The sequence below is a fragment of the Alosa alosa genome, chromosome 19, assembly GCF_017589495.1.
Source record: "Alosa alosa isolate M-15738 ecotype Scorff River chromosome 19, AALO_Geno_1.1, whole genome shotgun sequence".
Classification (NCBI taxonomy): Eukaryota; Metazoa; Chordata; class Actinopteri; order Clupeiformes; family Clupeidae; genus Alosa; species Alosa alosa.
The window spans coordinates 6,390,633-6,416,622 of record NC_063207.1 but is presented as its reverse complement, the minus strand read 5'-3'; the positions used below and the strand labels follow the sequence as shown (position 1 = coordinate 6,416,622).

Genomic DNA, 25,990 nt, shown 5'->3' with positions numbered 1-25,990 from the left:
GAGAGAGGAGGAACTGGATGGAGAGAGAGAGAGAGAGGAGGAACTGGATGGAGAGAGAGGAGGAACTGGATGGAGAGAGAGAGGAGGAGGAACTGGATGGAGAGAGAGGAGGAGGAACTGGATGTGGACGAAAGGGATGAGGAAGAGGAAAAAGGACAAACCTCTGAACTCATAGAGGAGGGGAAGGAGAAGGAGCAGAATGAGAAGAGAGAGAGTGATACAAAAGCAAGTGATACAAAAGAGGAGGAGGAGGAGGAGGAGGGAGATGAAGAGAAAGTGAGAGAGGAGGAGGACAAGGAGAAGGCAGGAGGAGAGAAAGGAGAAGAGGAGGGGACAGAGAGAAAGGACGAGAAGGAGGAAGCTGAGGATATGATGTCAGAGACGAGGAGAGAGGAAAAGGGCGAGAAAGATGAGGAGATGGAGGAGGCAGTTAATGAGGAGAAGGAGAAACACCATGTGGAGGTGGAGGAGATGGAGGAGGCAGTTAATGAGGAGAAGGAGAAACACCATGTGGACGTGGAGGAGGCAGTTAATGAGGAGAAAGAGAAAGACCATGTGGAGATGTACCATGTGGAGGTGCAGGAGGAAGTTAATGAGAAGGAGAAAGACCATGTGGAAGTAGAGGTGGAGGAGGAAGTTAATGAGAAGGAGAAAGACCATGTGGAGGTGGAGGAGGTGGAGGAGGCAGCAAATGAGGAGAAGGAGAAAGACCATGTGGAGGTGGAGGAGATGGAGGAGGCAGTTAATGAGGCCATCCCTTAAAAAATATTTTCGCTTGTCGTAACCCGACCAATTCCCTGTCAATTTAGAACCTAATCCAAATATTTTTTTTTTCCCCTTTTAGTCCGACCGAATTTGCCGGTTGTAAACTTGGCGCTAATACTAATCGATTGTTTTTTTTACTCTAAAACAACCAATACAAATGCAATAAAATAATAGTTATTTTAGTAGGCCCAAGTATTGTGAATATAAATTGCCTACATGCAAACGTGTGGCTCACTTAAAAAAAACCTGTGGCCATCTCTACACCATTGGTTTTAACGCGATGTCACCGCTTCATCACACAAACTGATAACACTGTTACTTAAGTTCTGGAAGAACTGTGGCCAGATTTTTTCTCATCCCTTTCCCCCTAGTCTAGCGTGACCGTCGGAGTATTGAAATTGGTTGTGGTCTATTCAGCATTTCTCCAAATATGGGTCCTCAACATGGAGACTGCTGAGTCGTGGAGGAAATTAGGCCCCGGTGCTTCATCTGATAATTTTATGCGCAGTTGATCAAGAAACCGCTGGATCGACGGGGCAAAAAAAGAAAAAACAAACGTTTTGCTATCGGCGTCATTAAACATGGAGCCCTACAATTAAGTGGTGGTATGAGCATTCATTCAATGCGCCGCCTGCCGAGAGAAAACTGAAACTAATCGATAACGTTGGTACTAAAGTCTGCCCAACCTGTTGGAAGGCTATTTATTTATTTAATAAACTTAATAGAACGACGTTGTTTTTGAACTTCCTTAGAAACAGAGCAGACTGTATAATACACTGTATAGCATTGAGTAGGCCTATTGTATAGTCAAATTTCAATATAACGGGCTAAGAGCTATTGTAGCCTTCTTTCTGGGTACATGTAGATGAGCCCTATGACCCAAAGTCTGCCATGACCGGCCTCAGGGTCAAAGAAGTTTGATAAAGGCTGGTCTATATAACCTGCATCAGAATGAGGTTTGTAATGGTGCCTGAAGGCACGGGTTGAAGACCCAGTCAGTTACGCCACGATATGCACATTTGTGTAAATTCATTCCTAGGTAATCAACATGACCAAATTGAACTTTTTTTTTTTGAATCTTGAAAAAAATATTGACCTACCCATCGACCCATTTTTATTTTTTTTTGGCTGTTACTGCAAACAAAAATATTTTTAAGGATGGCCTGAGGAGAAGGAGAAACACCATGTGGACGTGGAGGAGGCAGTTAATGAGGAGAAAGAGAAAGACCATGTGGAGGTGCAGGAGGAAGTTAATGAGAAGGAGAAAGACCATGTGGAAGTAGAGGTGGAGGAGGAAGTTAATGAGAAGGAGAAAGACCATGTGGAGGTGCATATGGAGGAGGAGGAAGTTAATGATGAGGAGGAGAAAGACCATGTGAAGATGGAGGTGGAGGAAGTTAATGATAAGAAGGAGAAAGACCTTGTGGAAGTGGAGGTGGAGGAAATTAATGATGAGAAGAAGAAAGACCATGTGGAGGTGCAGGTGGAGGTGGACCATGTGGAGGTGCAGGAGAAGAAGGAGGAGGAGGAGCTGGAGAGTGAGGAGGGTCTGGCCCAGCAGAAAGAGGATGGGCAGAGAGAAGAAGTGGATGTGGAGAAAGAGGAGGGAGAACAGGCTGCCATGGAGATTGATGATGCGGAGGTAGCGGAGGAGAGGAAGGACAATGGAGGAGTGGAGATGATGTCAGCCGTCTCTCAGGGTTAGTATCACATTAACAGATGGTACCCTTCACACGCTCTTCACATACAATACTGAGAGCTGAATAACAGAGTAGCTCCATCATAACAACCTCACTTAAATATAGCTTTGATTCTGCAGTGGCTCTACATGATGAGGACCAAACAGAAGACATGGGCACCATGGAGGAAAGGAGCCCTGAATGTGAGTATTTCACACGTTATGATTTAAACCAACTAGCGTTGTGTGAACCTTACTGAATCATGTCTTTGAATGTGCTGATTTCACAGTGGCTTCAACCGACTCTCAGGAGATGAAGACGAGGAAGAAAGCAAGAAGGGGCAGAAGAGGACAGAAGAAGACAGCTGAGCGCACACCGGCACTGGTCATGGAGACTGACCGGCTCAGATAGGGGCAACCTCAGCATAGCCATGTCCAGCAGGCACAGGCAGGACAGAGGAGAGCCGTCAGAGGAGGAGGACCTGCGCCCAGGAGGGGACCCTGGACATATGAGAGTCCAGAGCGCAGGTACCAGGAACAGGACAGAAGAGGACGGAGGGGAGGCCAGATGTGGTGGCCAGAGAGAGGAGGAGGAGGGAGAGGAGTAAGAGGCCAGATGTGGTGGCCAGAGAGAGGAGGAGGAAGAGGAGGAGGGAGAGAAGGAGGAGGAGGAGGAGGAGGGAGAGGAGGGAGGGGAAGAGGAGGAGGGAGGGGAAGAGGAGGAGGAGGAGGGAGAGGAGGAGGGAGAGAAGGAGGGAAAGGAAGAGGAGGGAGAGGAAGAGGAGGAGGGGGGAGGAGGAGGAGGGAGAGGAAGAGGAAGAGGAGGAGGGAGGAGGAGGAGGAGGCCAGATGTGGTGGCCTGTGAGAGGAGGAGGAGGAGGAGGAGGAGGAGGTTTCTATGGAGAGTGGCCGAGGAATGAGTGGATCAGGGAAGGAGGAAGGAGAGAGGTGGAGTGGAGAGAGCACTGCAGAAGGATGGAGCAACACTATCACCATCACTACTATGATTAAAATCAACAAATAAACATGCACACACACACACACACACACACACACACACGCACTATATTCAAAATTAAAAAAAAAATCAATAAAAAAAAAAACTATTTGTTTCTGCCTGATTTTTATTGAGCCCTTTTATTGAACCCTTCTTCTTTTTCGGTGAGCTTTTTTTGGCAGTTTGCAAACGGAGTGCATTACCATCTGCTGGACTGAGGTGTAATGGCAAGTGTACCCTTTAGCCTCGTTCTGGCCACCGGGTGAATAAGGCGAATTGCAGTGTTGTGATTCTGGGGCCCTCAGTTGATCCAATTGGACTGGGCTCAAACGGAGATGGATAAAAGTGTCTAAATACATAAATTAATTAAAAAAATAAACCATAGCAGCTTGCTGGATCCAGAATTCTGTATGAAACTAAAGCTGTAAGCAAGCGCGTCTCTCAGGAAGGCAGAAGGGCGATAGAGGTGGTAAAAATATATTTCATTGGACCAAAATAAATCAGGCAGACCTCAGCATTTCTTTGGTGTTTAGGACAGCCTTTCACCCATCTCTGTGTACAGCTACTGAGGACAAGGACACACTCTCACATAAATCACAACCACACTCACACATGTTCACACAGTGGGCACACACTCACACATGTTCACACAGTTGGCACACACACACACACACACACACACACACACACACACAGTGGGTAAAGAGCACCCATCTCTGTCCTCTTCCCCAGCAGTTACACAACACAAACACTCAAGCACACTTTCACAGGGTGCATTTTGGAGAACCTGGCCTTTCACACACCTCTCTCTCCTCTTCCCCAGCAACTGCACTCACACTCTCTCTCACACACACGCTGCTTGGCGTGCAGGATCTACACGATCACCCACTAATTCAGACTGTGCTTCCAGTGATCTCCAGACTGCAGTCTACAAGGCCTAACGTCAACGTGATCTCCAAACTGCCAGTGAATTCACTGGGTTGATCATTTGCTATCGTTAAAGAACTTTGTTGGCATATCGGTTGTGAAGACACTCTGTGCAGTTTTCGCGGATCACCATTGTCCTTGGACATTTCAGCTGGTTTGGAAATTGGACTAATTTTAACATCACCTTCCCTTTTTAAATATATTTTTTTTTTTTTTACATTTTATTTGTTTATTTGTCCGTCTTATCCGTCTTATATGTCTTGGTGTACGGCTGGCGACTACCGCTCCGTCCAGCATTTTTTGTATTTATTTTTTTAAATGTATTTGTCATGTCTTGATGTCATGGTCATGCTGGCTTAACTACGCCGCCCATCCGGCATCGTTTGTCTTGTTCCGTGTCTTGTTTGTTGGAGCGCTTTGGGTTGCACATATGTGCATGTTAAATGCGCTTTAAAAATAAAACTGACTTGACTTGACACACACACACACACACACAGACACACACACACACACACACACACGGTGTGTTTTTAAGAGCAGGGATTTTTCACACACATTTTGCCCAGCAACTGCACACTCACACACTTTATGTATATTTTGGAGGCATTAACCCTCCTCCCTCTCCTTTCCAGCAGGTGTTTGGATTCATCACCACTAACTGAAGCTCCTACTTTTCTTTCTTCTCCATGAATAGCTTGCCTGTGATCTGCACATCTTTGTCTTTGCATAACACTGCTGTTCAGCCGAAACAGGCAAGTGGTGCAAAGGTTTAGAACCTGACCATCACTACTTAGGTGTTGAGGTTCAGATTAAAATAAGGAACCTGACCAATGGCCATAACTACTTAGGTGTTGTTGAGGTACAGATTAAAACTTCCAAGGAATTACCAGTGTATGAAAATTCAAAGCACATGATGTAAAATATCATACAGAGTTGAAACAGCTAATGTAGAGATAGTTACAATGGTGTTAGTAAGGTAGACATGGTTGTTGCTGTGCTAAATAAAGCTGTTGCTATGATAGTTGCTAGGGTAACCACGTTGGTTGCTATGGTGATTGCTAGTTTGACATGGTTTAATCGGTGTTTAATGGATAGAGAGAGTTTAGTTTAGACAGATAGTTTATTGAAATGTTGATAATAGTTGACTGCATGTGAATAGGAAGTTTAATGGATGTTGATAGGTAGTTTAATGGATGAATGATTGGTTTGAAGTGGATGGATGAGAGACAGTTGGATGGAAGGTGCTTTGTATTCTTGTCGAATAGAGAGAGAAACAGAGAGAAATGAGGCCTAGTTGAGCAGATGGCCGTTGGAACAGGTGCACATCAGTTTAGACAACCCTTTATTATGTCGTAATGCCCAATAGATAGTCTATGGGGGAAAAATAGACTTGTTTTTTGTTAATATCAAAAAGTATAAAGTTTCTAAGTTAAACGATTCAAGTTTAATAGTGTACGGACAAAGTGGTCAGCAGATTAAGAAAAAGAAGAAAAAGAAGAAGCCTGGGAAGAACAGGACAGTGCAGTTCCATACACTGCAAGGGCCATTGCTCAAGGGCACAACGGACCCAAGCGAAACGTGGCCGGTGCTGGGAAACCCAAAGCTTTTTCAGTAGCCTGCATGCTAGTCCAGCTCCTTAGCCACTACGCTACCACTGCCACACACAATAAAGCTAACCCCATGGGACATCAGACCCATCAGAACCAACACTATGCCACGTGGAGACATGAAAGGCGGCTGTAAGCCGAAAATGAGCCAGTGGGAAGACTGGCAGTTTGCTGTTTTGAGACGAGCCGCTGTGAATGAGGATCCTGGTCACACTGAACTCCAACGGTGTTTGTGAACAACTCAGCTTTGAAGCCAGTGATGTGAGGACCCCTTTCATCCATCTGACCATCACACACACACACACGCACACACACACACACACACACACACACACACACAGAAAGACTGGTGGCACATCAAAGATCAAATTCAATAGAGATTACAGTCGGTTATCACATCATGAATCCCCAGTGAACAACTTCTCAGAGAACTAACAGCTTTGGGTTTCTGTTCAGATCAAAGGCTACAGTATGTGTGTGTGTGTGTACTACATTTACATGTATGTTTTAACATGCAACTCCAGGCTGACACGTCCACATAATTTGATCTCCAAATCAATACTTCCTCTCCAAAGTCTCACCCTCACCCTCACCCTCACCCTCACCCCCCCCTCTCTCTCTCTCTCTCTCTCTCATGAACACACACACACACACGCACGCATGCACACCAGCTTTCGCACCCTCAGAGTTGACTGAGAGGCAGGTCTAACTGTTTGTTTGTTTATCTGTTTGTTTGTGTGTTTATTGACCTAGTGGCTATCAGGCCTTATGGCCCAGAGCAGGGTGGTGCCCAGCAGCCTTGATATGTGTCGACCCAGTGGTCACTTAGCCTCATTAGAAATAAACAGGGTCATCCAAACTAGCGCAGGGGGGCAATTAGCCTGGGCTTTGATGTTGCTGATGTCAGGCCCTCTTCCTCTGCTCCACTCAGCACTGCCCCCTGGAGGCGAATCCGTCCCAACAAACAGAGCATGATGAGACCCTGCAGTACCACACCCCCTGGAACCTAGAGTGTGTGTGTGTGGTTGGGGGCGAACTGTTCTACAATCCAGTGTGTGCGCGCATGTGTGTGTGTGTGTGTGTGTGTGTGTGTGTTTGTGGCGTGTGTGTTTGTGTGTGTGTGTGTGTGTGTGTGTGTGTGTGTGTGTGCGTGTGTGTGATCTTGAGACAACAGACAAACCCATCCACAATCCTGTGTGAGTGTGTGTGTGTGTGTGTGTATGTGAAATTTGCAATCACAATCACACTTCAAAAAGAAAATATATATATATATATATTATTATACTGATAAAGTGGGAGGTCAATAAAAAAAAATGTTTTGCTCCTAATACCTTTAGGTTCCAATAACACACAGCACTGTGTGTGTGTGAGCTGAGACTCTCAACAGACCCATAATGTCTCAGGTTGTTCTTCTGGTTACTTCCATCTTTCTGGTTATTATTTTCATCTTTCTCTGTCTTTCATCACAGAGAAACCATACTCTCAAGTAACACACAAGAGACGCCTGAAACCACACTCTCAAGTAACACACAAGAGACGCCTGACAACTGGTAAAGAGAAACAAATATCATAACAGACCACTAAAGGCTGCGCTGTGCAACCATCTTGGGATTCTGAATGAGGAATAGCATAGGCTGCCTGCCTGTCTGAGCAAGGGGGTGAAGCCTTCTGATGGAGCGCTCTTGCTGTGCGTTATACCATGCTGTCCCATGGCTGCTTTCGCCCATGTGATCAAAATGCATCAAACGGCCACATCTACACGTGGTAAAACCCTGACGTAGAGGCCTATTAAAGCTCACTCCACTAATCTGCCGTGTTGCCACAGGGAGCCTCCCAGGGAAATCATGGTCTTTGCTGCAGGTGTTCGGCGGCAGGTGTTTGTGACCTGCCTGCTAATATCAGCATCCTCATGGTGTCCCTACACCTATTCCCATCATCATACAGAGAGAGAGAGAGAGAGAGAGAGAGAGAGAGAGAGAACTAGCCATAGAAAAATACAATACCCTTTCCCATCATACAGAGAGAGAGAGAGAGAGAGAGAGAGAGAGAGAGAGAGAGAGAGAGAGAGAGAGAGAGAGAGAGAGAGAGAGAGACCTAGCCATAGAAAAATACAATACCCATTCCCATCATACAGAGAGAGAGGGGGGGGAGAGAGGGAGAGAACTAGCCATAGAAAAATGCAATAAAAATGGTTATGAAGAGAACAAAAATATGGTCAGTTGATCACTGTTTAACAGGTGAGGTTGCACTTTCTTCTTCACTGTTAGAAATATTCAGAACTCTTACTTTGACAGGTTCTTTATAAGCCTAATTCCAGGGTTCTGGGGGTTCCAGGGCTGTCTTACTTGGACAACAGGGACAAATAGCAGCACTTGCTGCTAAATACATCACTGAAAGCCATAAAGCATGGAATAGTGGTTAGATATCACTACTATACAGACACATGTACACCTATCCACACCATGTGCACTACCTACTTAGCTTAAACTTTGAGGAGTATCCTACTACCCTACCACCCCACAGCCACCAAGGGGCGCCAAAGTGGAGGGGACAATCAGGGCAGGTCAGCATTGGGTGATAAGTGATCATTACAGCACAAGTCTGTAAAACCATCCAGGCCACAACCTACAGACCCCAACGCAGTCAGCTTACCATACATCTCACCTCTCTTAAATCTCACTTATATCTGGCCAGACGGTAGGCCAAACGGTCCAGTTTTACTGGGCTATGATGAATGATGAGCTGATGTGATTTCTTTGCAGCCCAAAGGACAGATTTCCCAGTAGGCTCTGGGTTCTCTTAACAGATCAGTCATGATCATCCGCCTGAAGGCTTCATGTTTTCACTGCGCTCATCACTTCAATAAATCTGTTTTTCCAAATGCAAGCGAACACGTATCGATGTCTGCAATGACTTCACCTCACTTCCTACAACCAGGATCAATAGAGTGAATGATGAGAACATCAAAGAACATCTGAGTCCTATTACTGGTCCATGAGTCATTTGAGCTTTTCTGGACAGTACATGGTGCCATACTCTCCAATCAACAACAGTCTGATTGGACTATAAACACACAGCTCTGTTTAAGTGTACAGGTGGCTCCAAGAGCATCTCCAAAAAATCTGCTCTAGATTACTGTGACAAGAACACAATACCAAGCAAAACCAACCTCTGTAAACAATAATTACAATCACGTTCTGCAAATCTACAACACAGACTACCTAAACACCATCTCCTTCCAGGCCCTGGCGAAGATGTTTTGCTTGTCCTGAGCAACACCATAAACCGCAGGGTTGCCAGTGACTTGCCACGTCCATGTCCTGCTCTTACAAACAAGCAAACAAGTATTGCCTACGGGTCATTCCACGTCAGTTCAACCAGGGCCCACGCACTTAGGTCTCAAAAAAAAAAAGGTGTACCTATGTTACCTAGGAGACACACTGTAAAATTACTCTTATGTAAGATCAATACTTTCCAAGATACAGCCAGTTTTACAGGGGGAGGGGGGTGTCGATTTTGTCCATCCTCTTTTTTTTGTCAAAGTTCACAAGGACTTTTGGTCTGGATAATCCTGCATGGTCATAGCGGTCCCTTAAAGTTGATACAAATTTGATTGGAGTTTTTGCCTGGGCTCTGTTTAAGCCTTCAGAAGACATATTTGTACTCAACATAGGCTCTTGATTTATTTTCCTTACTGAGATAAGTAGAAAACACTCTCACAAAAAGCAATGAACAGAAAATAAATCCCTTCAGTCTGAAAAATCATTTTGGTTATCATTTTCAGAGCACCCAAATATCTTATTAGAATATATAAAGATTTTTTTAAATATGTTTTTTCCTTATTCTCCATGATCCCTTCTTTTTTGAAAACACCAATTTGGCTTGTCTTATGCAAATCTTTCTTTTTTTTTCCACCTGGAACATGGGCAAAATGCCCCATTGACATCAATATGTTTTATATAGAGTCACCACACTGCCACCTGTGTTTGTATAGAGTAACCTGTGGTAGCTCTATACAAAACATATTGATGTCAATGGTGCATTTCATGTTCAGGTGAAAAGTGAAAAGAACCCAGGCCCTGGGAAGATGTTTTGCTTGTCCTGAGCAACACCATAAACCCAGGGTTGCCAGTGACTTGCCACGCCCATGTCCTGCTCTTACAAACAAGCAAACAAGTATTGCCTACGGGTCATTCCACGTCAGTTCAACCAGGGCCCACGACTTAGGTCTCAAAAAATTCTGAAAAAAGGTGTACCTATGTTACCTAGGAGACACACTGTAAAATTACTCTTATGTAAGATCAATACTTTCCAAGATACAGCCAGTTTACAGGGGAGGGGTGTGATTTTGTCCATCCTCTTTTTTGTCAAAGTTCACAAGGACTTTTTGTCTGGATAATCCTGCATGGTCATAGCGGTCCTTAACTTTTTGTTGTTATAATTTGATTGGAGTTTTTGGCCGGGCTCTGTTTAAGCCTTCCAGAAGACATATTTTGCACTCAATATAGGCTCTTGATTTATTTTCCTTACTGAGAGTAGAAAACACTCATACAAAAGCAAATGAACAGAAAATAATCCTTTCAGTCTCGAAAAATAATTTTGGTTATCATTAGAGCACCCAAAACATTTTGTGAATATACAAAAGATTTTTTTTAAATATGTTTTCCTTATTCTCCATGATCCTTCTTTTTTGAAAACACCAATTTGACTTGTCTTATGCAAATCTTTCTTTTTTATTTTCCACCCTGAACATGGGCAAAATGCCCCATTGACATCAATATGTTTTATATAGAGTCACCACACTGTTACTGTGGTTGTATAGAGTAACCTGTGGTAGCTCTATACAAAACATATTGATGTCAATGGTGCATTTTTGCATGTTCAGGGTGGAAAGTGAAAAAAAGAACGATTTGCATAAGACAAGTGGAAATTGGTGTTTTTAAAAAAGAAAAGATCATGGAGAATAAAAAAAAAAAATATTTAAAAAAATCTTGTATATTCCCACAAGGTGTTTGGGTGCTCTGAAAATGAGAACCAAAATTATTTTTTTTTAGACTTCTAAGGTCTGCTGTTCAGACCCTGAAGGAATTTATTTTCTGTTCATTGTTTTTTGTGAGAGTGTTTCTACTTATCTCAGTAAGGAAAATAAATCAAGAGCCTATGTTGAGTACAAATATGTCTTCTGAAACTTAAACAGAGCCCAGCCAAAAACTCCAATAAAATTTGTATCAACTTTGAGGGACAGCTATGACCATGCAGGATTATCCAGACCAAACATGACGATTTTGCTACATACTATTCCTATTTATGTACCAGCATGCAAAATTTGAGCCTCCTACATGGTTTAGTTCTTGCACTGTGGGCTTGTGAACTTTGACAAAAAAAAAGAGGCTGAACAAAATCGACACCCTCTCCCCCTGTAAAACTGGCTGTATCTTGGAAAGTATTGATCTTACATAAGAGTAATTTTACAGTGTGTCTCCTGGGTAACATAGGTACACCTGGTAATTTTTTCAGAATTTTTTGAGACCTAAGTGCGTGGGCCCTGGTTGAACTGACGTGGAATGACCCATCTCCGTCCAGGCCCTGGCGAAGATGTTTTGCTTGTCCTGAGCAACACCATAAACCACAGGGTTGCCAGTGACTTGCCACGTCCATGTCCTGCTCTTACAAACAAGCAAACAAGTATTGCCTGCCCCAGTGCAGAGAGAGAGAGAGAGAGAAAGGTCTGTTTACGGCCCACGCCGCGATATTTTCCTGTTCCCGCTCTTATTTCAGGGGAACACACTCCTAACAAATCCCATCCATCACCTTAAGAGGCTTCAGGGTTTCAAAAGATTTAATAAAGAGTCAGCGTGTCAGCGGGCTGCTGAGTGAAGAGTGTGAAGAGACGAGCGCCTGAATCAGAGTTCAAGACGTGCTGAGGCTGTCACTGTTATTGTGAAATCACCACACGCACGCACGCACACACACACACACACCTCACAACAAATCATTCTGCATCCGCCGCAACCCACACACACACACAAAAGCATACACAGGGAAAATTAAGGTTTGAGAGAACTCCTTGGCTGAGAAGAAATTGAATATTAAACGTGCCTACACCTACAGCCGGGCATAAAAATAGACAGAGGCAATTCCATCGTTTGAAATATATGACAGCCCCTGCGGTTTTTCTTTTTTGATGATGGAAGTTTTTCATATTAGAAGTTTGGAAAGTTTCATATGTCTGATTTTATTACAAGCCATCCTTTCACCAAAACAGCGTGGTGACAGGAAATGGTCCACAATTTACATATGAGACAGCAGGAAGATTTATGTCCCTGAGAAATACAATTAACTCTAGCGGCTGAGCTTTATAATGAAGTGGCCAATCACTTTTCTACATACAGGAAGTAGTATTCTGTAGCAACTTACATCCACATATCCCTGACATGAAAACATGTGCAAAACCAGGCCTGTCGTTAAGCTTCTGTTTTATTCATATTTACATTTAGCTGATGCTTTTATCCAAAGACACTTACAAAAAAGGGGAACAATCAAGGTACAGTGTGAACAGGACATGTTTGTGCAGCATATCAGTACTAATAAGTATAGGTTCTAACAGAGTTAAGTGAAGGGATGTAAGGAGTTTCACATGGCGTAAAGGGTTCAGCAATCTTCATAGCACCTTCACAACTTCAAAAGATACCCAATGCAATTCACTGAAGCAGGCCACTGAATAGCAAGCAGTTTAACAACCCAGTGAATGAGAAAACCAGCAGAATCTAACCTTTGACCTGGCCATAAGCCCTAATGACTGTATGTGGGCAGACCACACCCCACGGGCAGCGGTACCACAGGTTCACATGATTCACTTCCGTTGGCGGGTATGACGCCACACATGTCCAGCTTTTATAACCCTGTCTAAAGACAAAATTGTCACTCCGTGAAAAATCTGATAAGGTCTCAGGTTCAAACCTTGCCTATATCATGAATGGGTCCCAAAACCAAGGCCTGTGAAGCGTTTAATGTTCAAATCCTATGTCCATATTTTTTTCAGGCCTTGATATTTATTTAGTTTCATGCTATAGCCAGAAAAGAAAACCTCTATGGCTATTGGCTAGAACCAAAATACATTAGACGTGCAGGTGCTGAGGTTTCCAATACTGCCGCACAGAGCAATTAAACAGTATTGTAACTGCAAAGAACAACATAAGCTATTGAGTAGCCTACTATTACATGTCTAGGGGCCTAGGCCTAAGAGATGCTTCTTCACACAGAGGCCTATACATGCTAAACAAATAAGCACAGCAGTTCTGTTATCACACACTGATTAACCGTCACAGCTCTGTGACTAATCGGCCTCCGAGAGGTGATGAAAGCTCAGCCTCGTTCCTCATATCACTGCCTAATAGCCCTGCTCATTGATGCATGTATTTTCATGCATGGGTCAACTCTGTTATCTGTGGAGAACAGATGAACCTAAGAGCTGTATCACAGAAACTCCATATCTCCAGCCTGTGGTTAAGATAGGATTTGGAAGTTAGGAGGGTTCTGTCATACAGCCTCAGATTCTTCAGATTCTTTTCAGAAGTTACGCAGCCTGATGTCAGCAGGGGGGTGGTGTGCAATCTCATGTGAACATTGACAGAGGCATGAAGACTACAGGTAACAAAACAAAGCAGCAACAGTTAGAGAAATCTATTGTCTGCCAACAGGTACGTTGACCATTTAAGAACAGTTCAATGTGTACTTAAATATATTTTGGTATATAAACCTTTCATTTGTGGAAATACTGAAACTCAAAGAAAACTAGGAAGGGCATTGATAAAAGACTGATAAAAAAAAAAAAAAAAAACAGCCAGAAATGGTAGGTTTGGCTGGCCAATCAGCAGATGTATTCTAGTTTGACCTTTAACCTGCATACCATATTACCACCAGGGATAATAGAAATGTTGTTAAGAGTTTTGAGCTCTACGTCATGACAACATGTTTGGTAGGTATTAGGATAAGAAGAAGAAGAAGAACAACAACAACAACAACAATAACATGTTACATTTATATAGCACTTTTCTTAACACTCAAAGCGCTTCACATGGAGAGGGGGACCTCACTAACCGCCACCAATGTGTAACACCTGGGTGATGCACGGCAGCTATTATGCGCCAGAACGCTCACACCAGCTTGAGGTGGAGAGTGAGGGAGTGAATGAGCCAATTACAGTGGTGGATGATCAGGGGGGCAGATTGAATGAGCCAATTACAGTGGGGGATGATTAGGAGGCCAGATTGAATGAGCCAGGTTGGAAATTGGACACCGGGGAACCCCCTATTCTTTGTGACCAGTGACCTAACGGTCTCATCCGAAGGATGGAATCTCCTACAGTAGCCTAGTGTCCCCATCACTACACTGGGGCATTGGGATCGAGCTTTTTGGCCAGAGGGAAGAGTGCCACCTACTGACCACCCACCAACACCACTTTCAGCCAGCCCCCCTCTGTAACAATACACCACTTCATGTTATGGCTAAGAGGCTATAAAAATGGAGCAAAAGCACACTCTAGTGGTCAAAGTAGTCGGGCTAAACTAAAGTGCTGCTCTCATATCTATCACAAACAGGTAGCCAAACACGTCTGTTGGCCTTCAGCATGGTTCACAGGCGTTTATGTGCTGACGGATAACAAATCACTATTTTTCAAATCATCAATTTGTCGTATAATGTCAGTAAGGAAACGGTTGGCTCCAGTATAACTTCTCAATTTAGCTAGAGACCAGGGAGAGAGAGAGGGAGAAAAAGAGGGGTCATGCAGCAGCATTAAATGGCATCTCTGGATGACGGAGACACACACAAGAAACCGATGTAACAGAGTTCTACTTTGTGTGTGTCTGCTGCATTCGCACGCTTGCATTCACCATTCATCATAGCTTACCTTGTAAAACAATTGTGACATGCGGTTGCAAGATGTTTCTTGGAAACGCAGCAAGCTAACGGACTAGCTTTGTACAGAAGTTCGCCGGCTTTAATTTTGTGCACTGCCCGTAAACCATTCCCTTTACCTACACTAACAAAGCGTTCAATTTTAAGCGCCATATCATCAGCTAACTTTCCAGGTTTGCATGTGTAGGAAGAGCTTTGACAGCATGAGAGCAGTAGCGTTCTGTCTGGTTCAAGCACATCAAAAAATAACTGGATAACGCATCCTACTTCGTAAAACTATGATTATTTATTTCTACGTGGTAGGAGCATTAACAAATAAAATTACGAAAAAAGGTAAGTACTTAGCATGAGCATGTACTTTAAAAAAAAAAAAAAAGAAAAGAACATTTGACTGAAATTGTAGCTGTTTTTTTGCACATATAATGCGCAGCTCAGATAAAACCAAGATCAGTGGTGACGCAAAGAACGACCACGCCTACAAAGTGTGGAAGCAAAATACAAACAATGACTTGAAGAACATAATCTTTATTATTGAATCATGGTTAAACTTGATAGAATGTAGTTTCTAATAATACGTTGGAATCTTGGGATGTGTGTGTGCGTGTGTGTGTGTGTGGTAAACCATTACCATATCACTATTCATTAGGCCTATGTAAGACTGTGGAAATAATATCATAAAGAGGGGCAGCCTGTCTGGCCCACATAGATGATCCTGTGTGTGTGTGTGGATGGGGACGTGGGAAGGGACAGGAGGACTGGGGTGTTGGAGAGAGTTGCCACATGCTAAAAACACAAGGATTTCAACTCTAAATCATTATGAGCAAAATTCTCAGGTCTTCCATGCTGAAAATCAAGACCTGGATTTGTTTGTGTGTGTGTGAGGAGAGAGAGAGAGAGAGAGTCAGAGATTATTGCTGATGAATTTATGAAGCCTCTGGAGTTTGGGTTATCAACTACTTTGAGATCTTCACAAAATGGGTGCAAGTACATATGAGGCTAATATTACTGGAGGTATTAATATGAATGCAACACAAGTCAAATCTAGTCAACATATTCTCACAAATAATTTAATATATGAATATTTGGCACAAAAGCATTATACATCCGTATTCCTATAAGCATATTACATTACATCATTAAATAACGTTTAAGTAACTAACTTTAAGCAATCTTAAACAGTACCATGATTATCATATGTTAGTTCTTCTTGTTATTTACTAGTTAGGAATGTTTTGTTTCATGTGTTGACATTGACAGTGTAATGTGTGTAATGTGTGTGGTTATATTTTGAATTCCTTAGAATGTAAACACAATGACAGTTGGCAAAATCATGGACCTCTTCAGTCACACCGTGTGTTTGAACATCTTGACATTGAGTGGTGCATTATGTTTGATCCCCCTTAAAACTGTTTGTGAATATTCAGCACATACCATTTGTAATTTGAAAAAAAAAAAACATTTGTAAATATTGGTCATGTATCTACAGCCAGCAGTAATATTTACAACAAAGTTGAGTCACAAAATCACTCTTTGGAAAAGTCCACTTATGCGTAAGAAGGCCAAAGGACCAACAGCATTTCTACTCTTCACAACAGTAACACTGTGGAAGTCTAAACTGCAGATAGACTGAATTCTATGCAGTCTCAGGCAAGGTCTGCTAGGGTTTTCTGTCAGATAAGTTCTGTCTGTGTCTTTGCTTGGGTACGCTCTACTTGTTTTGTTCTATTTGCTTGCTTATCTGTCCCTAAGATGAGTTCTGAGTTTGGCTTGATTCTCTCTCTCTCTCTCTCTCTCTCTCTCTCTCTCTCTCTCTCTCTCTCTCTCTCTCTCTCTCTCTCAGGTGAGTTCTGCTTGTTTAGTCTTTGGCAAACGCAGGGCCACCAGTCCACTAGTCAGCAGCAGTAGTGACACACTCAGGATGGGCACTGCACAGTTGGTGTCAACTAGCTGTCCAAAAACTACATTACCCATGATGGCCCCTACCCTACCCACACCAGTGAAGAAGCCCAGGGCAGACGACCTTAATTGTGTTGGGTAAAGTTCAGTGCCGATGACATCCAGAGCGTTCCAGGATATGACTGACACGCCACTGAAGACGCAGCACATGATCAGGCTCTGGGTTTTAGTGGTCACCTCCCAGATGAAGAACACGCTGAGACTTGACACCAGCAGACTCAAGGAGAGGAGAATCTTTCCGCCGATAGTGTCCATTATTAAGATGGTGAAGATGTTGCCTGGCAGGTTGGCGAGTGCAGTGAGGAAAGCCTCCATGTACACGGCAGTTTTGACAGGGTAGCAGCTCTCGTTGCTTTCGGTGCGGGTGCGGGACATGTTGGCACATGGGGACCCTCCGGCTTCCGTTCGCTTAAATAGTTCAGGGAACCACATCCAGAGCCCGTAGTACCCAAATGAGATGCAGTAGAATATAATCGTAAGAGCCGTGCTCCGTGATGCTAGGGGTCCGTTGAAAAGTTGCCGTATGGGGTCTGTTCCCATTCTGAGGCAGCCAGCCAGATTCTGAGACTTCACGTCTCTACTGACTGGTGAAGCACTTTCATGCTTGTCCTCTAGACTGTTAAGTAAGCCAGCCATCGGGAATGGCTTCATACTGCCTCTGTGATTCATCACAAACATCTTCCTGAACACCTTTAACGCTTCTGCATGGCGCCCGGCCTCGATGAGGAACTTGGGGCTTTCTGGCATGGCGAGCTTGAACACCAGTGCAGATGAAAGACTTGGAACGGCGCATAGCACCATAAAGAGCCTCCAGCTCTGAAAGTCTAGTCCTCCCAGCTGAAACCTGAGCGCTGTGTTTGGTATGACCAACCAAGCCAGACCTGCAGCGAGTATGTTTCCTGCCATCCAGAAGGTGGCCAAGGCGCTGATCATTGCACCTCTTCTGTGTCGCGGCTGAAACTCCGAGAAGTAGGAGAAAATGACTGGGATCGACCCACCCACCCCAAAACCACTGATGAACCGCAGCAGCAGAAAAAGCCAAAATCTCGACGCAAAACTGGCAAGGGAACCAAAAATACCGTTAACCGTCAGAGAGGCTATAAGGACTTTCTGGCGTCCCCTTCTGTCGGCAAGGTAGCCCCATGTATAGCCTCCAATCATCATACCGAGAAAAAGGCTTGCCATCAGTATACCCATGTCAGAGGAGCTCAGGTGAAGATCGCACCGAGCTGTGGGCAGTAAAAATGACACACACAGTATTTCCACTGCATCACTAGCGTTTGCCCAGCCACATATCACAAGCAGAAGGCCATGAAACAACCCAAAACCCGCTTCTTCAATCGCCTCTGTATAGGAGAGTTTTACAGAAGCATTGCCAACAGTTGCATCGCGTCCACTTCTTTCAAACACAACGTCATCCTCTTCGTCTGAGTCGAGCTTAGATGCTTCGTTGTTTCTTGTAAGAAGCGGCTCCCAAACGATATCGGCATGTGCATCTCCCATAATTTTCCTGATGCATGGGATTTTTCTATCTATGACATTGAAAGCACACAACCAGGAACTTCTTGTTTTCACTGTTGTGTCGCTCTATGATGACGTAGTTTATTTGGGACCATCGAGATTGCGAAACATTTTACTACACCGCTGAACTACCACGCTTGGTCAATGTCACTCACAACCTCGGGGAAAGATGCCGTAGATTAATCTGCTTGATTGCAAAATCCCTTCACAGTAAGTTATTCGCACTACATCCTGTAAATGAATTATAACTGCATTGTCTAATGATAGCTATTGTCATACTTTATGCCTGCCGTTGGTCATTTTTGACAACGAGCTGGTCGCTGATTAGCTTGCTAATATTAGCTAACAACCTTCAGTTAGCTTGTTAGCTTATACTACCGCTGTAAGGGCTTGGCAATGCTAGCTGTGAAGTGCCACAGCAAAGTAGCTACAGCAAATGCTGTTAGCATAGCTAACGTTCGTAATGTTCTAGTTGGTAACGTTAAATAATGTTTTATTGTGCTTCGATTGTGCTAATTTACATGAACAGACGAACGCATACAGCCAGGAAGCGATCTGTAATGTACTGCTGCAGTGGTAGTCATTTTGCACCCTATATCTGGCAAAGACATCAGAGTCTTGAAATAACTTGGCGCAGGACAAACGTAAACATGACCTTGCCGACTGGATAGTGTGGAGCTCGCTGATGATCATGTTAAAGGGTATTTAAATATAAGCATAAATCTTCATTTGATAACAAAAATCCACCCTTTAATAGCTAACCTTAGAGCACCCTTTGCCCAGCTTGCGTATTGGCAACGTGTGGTGCCCTGGGTGAACCCAGACAGGTTCGTCTGAGTAAAACTAGGTTAGAGGAGCCTCGGTAAGATCGGATGTCCTTACAGATGGCGGCCCCAAAAGTCTTTCTCACATAGTTTAGTTCTACAATAAATATAATCCAAGTGATATTAGCCTAAACATTGATCAATATCTCTGAGGCAATCAATATGGGTTGTGGCTGGTTTCTAATAGCACCCATACATTGTAACGTAAGTTCTTTTTCGTGACCCCCTTTACAGACGGACACGCAGTAAATCGGAAATGGCGTCTTGTGGCAGATGCAGCGTTTTCGTCCTGACTGTAAGGGCATTTTGTGGACAACCATGGAGCAGGCCCGCTGTGCTACAGGCAGTGTATCAAACAAGGACAATAGTTACCTCCACAAGCACTTACTCGCTGGAGCCGTTCTCCTCGGCACAGTGGAAGACTCAGAGCGTGACTGGGAAGAGCGAGCGGGTCTCGCCGTCTTCGGCGCTTACACAGAGGAACCTGTCCGCCGTGGCCGTGTCTCTGACAGGGCAGTACCGGCCACACTGCAGATATGACTTCCTGGACCTGGGCGAAGTGGAGGATAACACACGCAAAGCTTTGGGGTCTAAAACGCTAAGACGGTTCATAGTGGAGCCAGAATTGGCTAGACTGGTGACTGATCACTTATCAAGAGACATAGAGGATGGGAAGTCTGTCATATTTGACTGTAATCCAGGTGAGCGTATCACTCTCATGTATCTCATCCAGAGTCTTTGCCTATGGTTGGTTGAGCGTTGTGAGCCATTATACAACAATTGGGTTCTATGGAACTATTTATTTGTTTCTGATTGACCAAGAGACGTTCCATGAGTTGGAATATCCCTGGACATTTCAGGGATTGGTCATGGATATTCCCACGGCTGTTGTTGCCTGTGCCACTCGGCCTCCGGCCTCGTGGCTACGGCCGAACAACACCCGTGGGAATATCCATGACCAACCCCACGATCACGAGTACTATATTGCTTTTATACAACAATTCTACAACAAACTAAATAATCTGAAAACACCCCATTATTGTTCAAAAATGTTAATTTCAACATCGTTCTTAACTGTCATTGATCACTGCTGTGTCCAGGTCCTGGTGTGCTGACACGGTCGCTGTTAAACAGTGGAGCACAGAGGGTGGTCGCCCTGGAGAGTGACAAGGCCTTCCTGCCAGACCTGCATGTAAGTACAAACACCCTGCTCACTTTTCTGTCTTTGTTATGTCTTGACTATTGCTGTTCTATTCCAAGTGCTGTTTTTTGACTGATAAGGTGTTGCTGGTCCTTATTAATAATGATGGACTTGTGCCTGTGATTGAGCGCAGTGCCACCATGGACGATGGGTGTACATAAAAAAAAATTTTAGCCATAGTGATTTCAGCCCTAAATTAAATGATCAGTATCCAACTACTTTGAGAGAGAGATAAAGTGTAAATAGATAAATAGATATTTTTTATTGCCATGCAGCAATGTTGGTGGGACTTGGTTGTTATAGAAAGAGGTAGCTCAATCCAGTAAAGGAGAAAAGAAAGAATAACAGAGCAAGCAAACAAACAAAACATATGGCTGAGGCCCCGGCCGCCCTGGCGCAACTGGCTGGGGCACCTGCACCGTACGCTGGCGACCCGGGTTCGATTCCCGCCCTGTGGTTCTTTACGGATCCCACCCAGACTCCCTCTCTCCCACTCGCTCTTCCACTCCTGTCATTCTCCACTGTGCTGTCATTAAAGGCATAAAAAGGCCAAAAAATATACTTTAAAAATATACAAAAAAAAAATAATAATGGCTGAGCCGTTTGAACTCACTGTATCTGTAGGCTCTGGAGAACCAACTGGATGGCCAGCTGGAGGTGGTGCACTGTGACTTCTTCAAGCTGGACCCTATTGGCACGGGCAGCATGAGACCCCCAGCCATGTTTACAGAGAAGCTCTTCACTGACTTGGGCATTTCCGAGGTGCCGTGGTCCGCAGGTCAGCTGCTATTCTGCTCCTTACCTGAAATGATACATAAATAGGTAGTCGATAGCTATTCAATAGTTTGTATATGTCCTTTCTGTAATATGTTGTGTGTGTGTTTTATCTGGACTTTAAACAGTTATATATAATTCAGTATGTCACAATAACATTTATTGCATAATCCTCCCAAACCCAAATCTGTAAATATTATTAATAGGGTAAGTATATGTATATGTGATGTGCTTTGAATTCATTTCCAGGTGCATCAAAGGACAGCTAAAACTTGCACACACCAGTGCAAGAACTAGGGTTCTAAGGAAAACGCAGGACAGATGGTTTAGAAGCATAGCATAATAAGTAAGGGATAATGTATAGAACGCCGGTCATTATGTAAGGGATAATGTATAGAACGCCCGGTCATTATGGGGAAAATAAGTCCCCGACAGAGTTTAACCGACCCCGACGCCAGCCAGCGAGGGGTCTTGTTTCGCCCTGAAGGGACTTATTTTCCCATGATGACCGGGCGCTCTATACATTATCCCGCTTATTATAATGGCTACTTGCCAAAACTAAAAAATAAACTCCATGATATGTCTCTTTACACTTATTTGTTACCGTTTAGATGGCGTGGCTTTTGCTGAGAAACAAATAGTTCTTAACACACGCTGAACTTGAATCAAACATTCTTTAGAACACAGCTGATCAACCGTCTGCTTTCACTTTTGAATGAAGTTCCAAGCACAAACTCCGTTGCCATTGACAGCGGTCATTCTTGTTTTGAGAGGTCCTTTCCCAAGAAATAATGACCGCTAGAACTTTCGGAAATCCCATTCAAGTCAATGGAGCATTCTGCTTGCATTGTGAAGAGCCGAATAATAATGTAGATTAAAGACTACGGTTCTGGTTTGAGCAAATGGCATTTCTTTTGTTGATTTTTTTGATCAGATGTTCCGGTGAAGGTGGTGGGCATGTTTTCCCAGCGTAACGAGAGGAACATGCTCTGGAAGCTGGTGTATGCTCTGTACGAGAGGCTGTCCATCTTCCGCTACGGCCGCGTCGAGCTCATCATGTTCATGAGCGAGAAGGAGTACACGGTGAGGCCAGACACCTGGTGAAACTGTAGTACACACACACACACACACACATACACACATACACACACATCCTAACCACAGAGGTAGGTGAGATACCAAGCAAATCTGGCTAATCTGTTTTGAAACACTCTTAACTAAATGATTATCTGTTTGCCTCACAGAAAATCATGTCCAAGCCTGGAAACAATAAGAACTACCAGGCCCTGGGAGCGCTGTGGCAGATGGCCTGTGACATTCAGCTGCTGCATAAGGTGAGAGGGAGAAACACCGCCATGTGGTGATGATGATGGAGGAACCCTATGTAATACTCAGCTTTGGGCAGCTGTGGCCCACTGGTTAGCACTCTGGACTTGTAACCGGAGGGTTGCCGGTTCGAGCCCCGACCAGTGGGCCGCGGCTGAAGTGCCCTTGAGCAAGGCACCTAACCCCTCACTGCTCCCCCAGCCGCCCGTTGTAGCAGGCAGCTCACTGCGCCCGGGATTAGTGTGTGCTTCACCTCACTGTGTGTTCACTGTGTGCTGTTTGTGTTTCACTAATTCACCGATTGGGTTAAATGCAGAGACCAAATTTCCCTCACGGGATCAAAAGAGTATATATACTTATACTTATACTGCTATGTTGAAGCCTGTAGACCATTTGAAAGGCATTCCCAATTCCCATTCGACTATTTTGTCGCTGGCTGCTCCCAGTCTTGGAGATAAACAGCTCTTAATCATGTTATACTCTGATAATGAATGTGATTTAAAAGGGCCCTGAGGGATTTTTGTTGTTGTTATTGCTGTTGTTTTTCTAATATTACCTGCGTAATTTTTGGCATTGCGCCATATTCGATCTACAATGCCACACCATATTACAGAAATACTGGTCAATGTCATGGTGTACATCATGTCATGGTGTCCATTCTCTGATATCTAATGGTGTGTTGTTAATTTTTTTTTTTTTTTTTGAAGTGAAGGGTTCAGATGCAAAAGCCTCTTAATGCCACCTACGTCAAAAATGAGATAAAGATGGAGAGTGGATGCTCTCCACACATAGTATACGTTAATCAAATAATTTTACTTCAAAACCCACTAAATACCACTATCTTCCTGGTCTGAAATATCGATTTATAGGCAAAAACCTATAGGAGCCTGATTTTAAATGCTCATTTAAAAGAAAAGTGGTCAGACGGATTTGGAGGGTTTTGCATCTGAACTCTTCAAGTGTTTATCTTGTTTTTCTCTGTCTTGCATGGAACCATCAGGAACCATGGTCCTCTTTCGTTACAAGCTCAAAGCACGGTGGAATGGCCATCCCAAGGAGCACTGTAAGTTTATACTCAAAGATCAGTCACTAAAACAGATTGTTTCCTGTTAGATATCCTGTGAATGGTTATGTTTGTGGTTGTAGTAATTACAGTAGCAGAAGTTTTTTTTTTTTTTAAAGTTACTTAATTGAATGGGTGCATAACATCAGTTTTATGTCAAAGGGCCTCTCCATATTCCCTGGCTAATTATATTTGAATGAGTTTGTTAGATGAGCCATTTCTCTCGTTTCAGCTACCCAATGACCACCTGTGCCTGGTACGAATGACTCCTCGCAAGGATTTGTTCACGTCGAGCATCACCCCCAACAACGGTGGCACGCTGGTGATGATGGTGAAACAGTGCCTGGCCAAGAGGAAGGCTCAGCTGGTGGAGAGACTCGAGTGAGTACAAACATGTCTCAAGCAGAGGTTACGCTAGACATTTTTGCCTTTATATACTATATAGGAGAGTGAGAGACTGACAGAAGTGAGTGAAAATGGTGGGTTTAATTCCTGGATGCCATAGATGTGCCCTTGAGCAAGGCACCCCTGAGTTGCTCTGGGGAGACTCTGGAATCACTTTGGATAAAATTATCAGCCAAATGTAGAAGAATTATTTATTTATCAGATATTAGCAAGAAGTATAACATATTAGTATTTTCAATACCTCTTTTCTAAAAATGTAATCACAAGTAAATGTGAATGTGATCTAATTCTAATGCTCTTCGTGTCCCCTTCTAGGTTATCTAATTTATTTACTGTTTTTATTTATCCTGTTTATTTACTTTGAGTGCATTGGAAGCTATGTATTACTGTAAATAGTTTAGCAAAGAGTCAGGGTGAGGTGTAATGCGGTAATGATGGTGGCGTTTGTGTCTGTCTGTCCCACAGCTCTTGGAGCCCTGGCAGCGGGTCTAAGCTTCTTGGCCAGATGGGCCTGTTCGAGGATGTGATGACAGGCCAGATGTACCCCGACGAGTTCAAGCAACTGTTTGAGCTCATGGAACAGTCCCAGGAGTTCAACCAGAGCTGGCTGTACGAGGAGATTCTGGAGAACAGCAAGAACATGGGGTTCAACTGACGCACACACGCACGCTCCCAGGCCATCCCAGTTCTATCTGAACTGTTCTCCAGTATTGTGGTTACTGAGTGAAGAAGGCAGGGTGGTGGAGATGCTTTCTGTGAACTTTTATGTCTTTGACATTTCCACCTTCATCAGCCAAGTGTACCAAGAAGCTTATAAACATGCAAACTCACTCTCACGGTCATACTCACCCCCAGCTCATTGGATATCTATTTTGATCATGGTTTTTTTTTTTTTTTTCTGCAAGAAAATGGCTCCTGCAATAAAGTAACTAAATTTACCAGTCTGGCTTGATTTATACATCTATGTAGTGTATCTGTGGCTGGCGTCAACATAAAGCTTTTAACATTTTAGCATATGTTTTGAAGAACACCTAGCTTTCATATTTAATATTTCTGCCTCCAGCAAAGGAATGTTTTAAAGCGGTAAAAATTCAAGTTAATACTTAAAGATTTACTAAACAGAATCATACCTCAGATGAATATCTGTCATCATGACGTATGTGAATTTATACATATGAATTAATTTATGATCGTGAGCAATGTGTCATTTTTAATACTGTTTACTCAGACTTGGGTGTCAAGTATGTTACTGCATATGATGAAGCTATACTATTTTCCCTCCTTGTCTTTGGGAGTAATTGTATGTCTGAAGTATTTTGCAATAAAAAAAATGGTTTGTACTAAGCAATGATTGTAATGACTTGAATGCTACAACTTACTGTTACATGCTGCATCTCAGGTCCTGGTTTAACTATCTGAACATTAACTAGATGTACCGCATAGCGGTACAAAATAGGACCGCCGCTCAGTCTTGTACATCCATTCCGCGAAAATAAATCATATAAATTATTTTTTCTCCATCTTCTCCATCCCCCACTCTTGCTGCGGTCATATTTTGTACCGCTATGCTGTACATCTAGTTAATGTTATTGATGCATGCTGAGGTGGAAGAAGACGAGAGAACATTGGACGTTTTTTACGTACTCCAGACCACTAGGTGGCAGTACTTCCCTTGGCGTGCGTCGTGATCACAGTACAGAAGGAAAACAAGAAGACTGGCCGTATCAATAACAAACGGTACACGTTTACAGGTTGTAGTTGGTAGATAACGTTTTCGTCTTTTCTCAGAAGCCAATGAATACCTAAGAATAACTACAATGTCTATGTAAATAGTGTTTTCTGGTCTATGAAGTGGAAAGGTTTCATCTTGGCATGGAGTAACGTGAAATCAGATGCATGCAACATGCATGAAGTCGGATTCCAATCAGCCTTTGATTGTCTCGGAAGGGGTATCAGAATCTGAGAGAAGCCCCTGGGCCGAGCTCAAGGTTGCGCACCGCCCCACATTGAGCCCAGCCCCGATCTGC

At 43.6% G+C, this 25,990-nt stretch overlaps 4 protein-coding genes across 7 annotated transcripts in view; 2 read left to right on the top strand and 2 right to left on the bottom strand.

Annotated features, from left to right (window-relative positions):
- Window positions 1-15,110, bottom strand: part of LOC125284363 (histone-lysine N-methyltransferase SMYD3-like) — a 188,086-nt gene extending 172,976 nt beyond the window's left edge. The window contains exon 1 of the mRNA XM_048228280.1: window positions 14,886-15,110. Within this exon, the coding sequence (XP_048084237.1) occupies window positions 14,886-15,046 (161 nt within the window). The 5' untranslated portion in view covers window positions 15,047-15,110. The remainder of the gene's footprint in view (window positions 1-14,885) is intronic.
- LOC125284018 (cilia- and flagella-associated protein 251-like) lies at window positions 335-3,052 on the top strand. 4 transcript variants are annotated; one of them, XM_048227695.1, is made up of 4 exons: window positions 335-576; window positions 2,003-2,465; window positions 2,585-2,647; window positions 2,734-3,052. In XM_048227695.1, exons 1-4 carry the CDS (start codon window positions 370-372, stop codon window positions 2,853-2,855), a joined length of 855 nt encoding a protein of 284 aa, XP_048083652.1. In that variant the 5' UTR covers window positions 335-369; the 3' UTR covers window positions 2,856-3,052. The 4 variants fall into 4 exon arrangements, with proteins under 4 accessions (XP_048083652.1, XP_048083654.1, XP_048083653.1 ...); XM_048227697.1 differs by having other exon boundaries at window positions 335-660; window positions 2,087-2,465; XM_048227696.1 differs by having other exon boundaries at window positions 335-666; window positions 2,093-2,465.
- A 295-nt stretch (window positions 15,111-15,405) lies between the features above and the next one.
- On the bottom strand, window positions 15,406-18,447 carry sv2 (synaptic vesicle glycoprotein 2). The gene has a single exon (XM_048227691.1). It carries the CDS (start codon window positions 18,350-18,352, stop codon window positions 16,730-16,732), a length of 1,623 nt encoding a protein of 540 aa, XP_048083648.1. The 5' UTR covers window positions 18,353-18,447; the 3' UTR covers window positions 15,406-16,729.
- On the top strand, window positions 18,447-25,307 carry tfb2m (transcription factor B2, mitochondrial). The gene is made up of 9 exons (XM_048227694.1): window positions 18,447-18,580; window positions 19,429-19,895; window positions 20,295-20,386; window positions 21,020-21,173; window positions 22,104-22,252; window positions 22,414-22,503; window positions 23,496-23,558; window positions 23,791-23,939; window positions 24,429-25,307. Exons 2-9 carry the CDS (start codon window positions 19,451-19,453, stop codon window positions 24,616-24,618), a joined length of 1,332 nt encoding a protein of 443 aa, XP_048083651.1. The 5' UTR covers window positions 18,447-18,580; window positions 19,429-19,450; the 3' UTR covers window positions 24,619-25,307.
- Window positions 25,308-25,990: the final 683 nt, after the last annotated feature.

What these genes read in the sequence shown, in the direction of transcription:
- LOC125284018 (XM_048227695.1), top strand. Translation starts at nt 370, where the DNA reads ATGATGTCAGAGACGAGGAGAGAGGAAAAGGGCGAGAAAGATGAGGAG. An exon ending in TGGAGATGTACCATGTGGAG is followed by an intron (nt 577 to 2,002) that starts GTGCAGGAGGAA and finishes GACCATGTGGAG; the next exon opens with GTGCAGGAGGAAGTTAATGA. An exon ending in GGAGGAAAGGAGCCCTGAAT is followed by an intron (nt 2,648 to 2,733) that starts GTGAGTATTTCA and finishes CTGATTTCACAG; the next exon opens with TGGCTTCAACCGACTCTCAG.
- sv2 (XM_048227691.1), bottom strand. Translation starts at nt 18,352, where the DNA reads ATGGGAGATGCACATGCCGATATCGTTTGGGAGCCGCTTCTTACAAGA.
- tfb2m (XM_048227694.1), top strand. Translation starts at nt 19,451, where the DNA reads ATGGCGTCTTGTGGCAGATGCAGCGTTTTCGTCCTGACTGTAAGGGCA. An exon ending in CGAGGTGCCGTGGTCCGCAG is followed by an intron (nt 21,174 to 22,103) that starts GTCAGCTGCTAT and finishes TTTTTTGATCAG; the next exon opens with ATGTTCCGGTGAAGGTGGTG. An exon ending in TGGCCATCCCAAGGAGCACT is followed by an intron (nt 23,559 to 23,790) that starts GTAAGTTTATAC and finishes CTCTCGTTTCAG; the next exon opens with CTACCCAATGACCACCTGTG.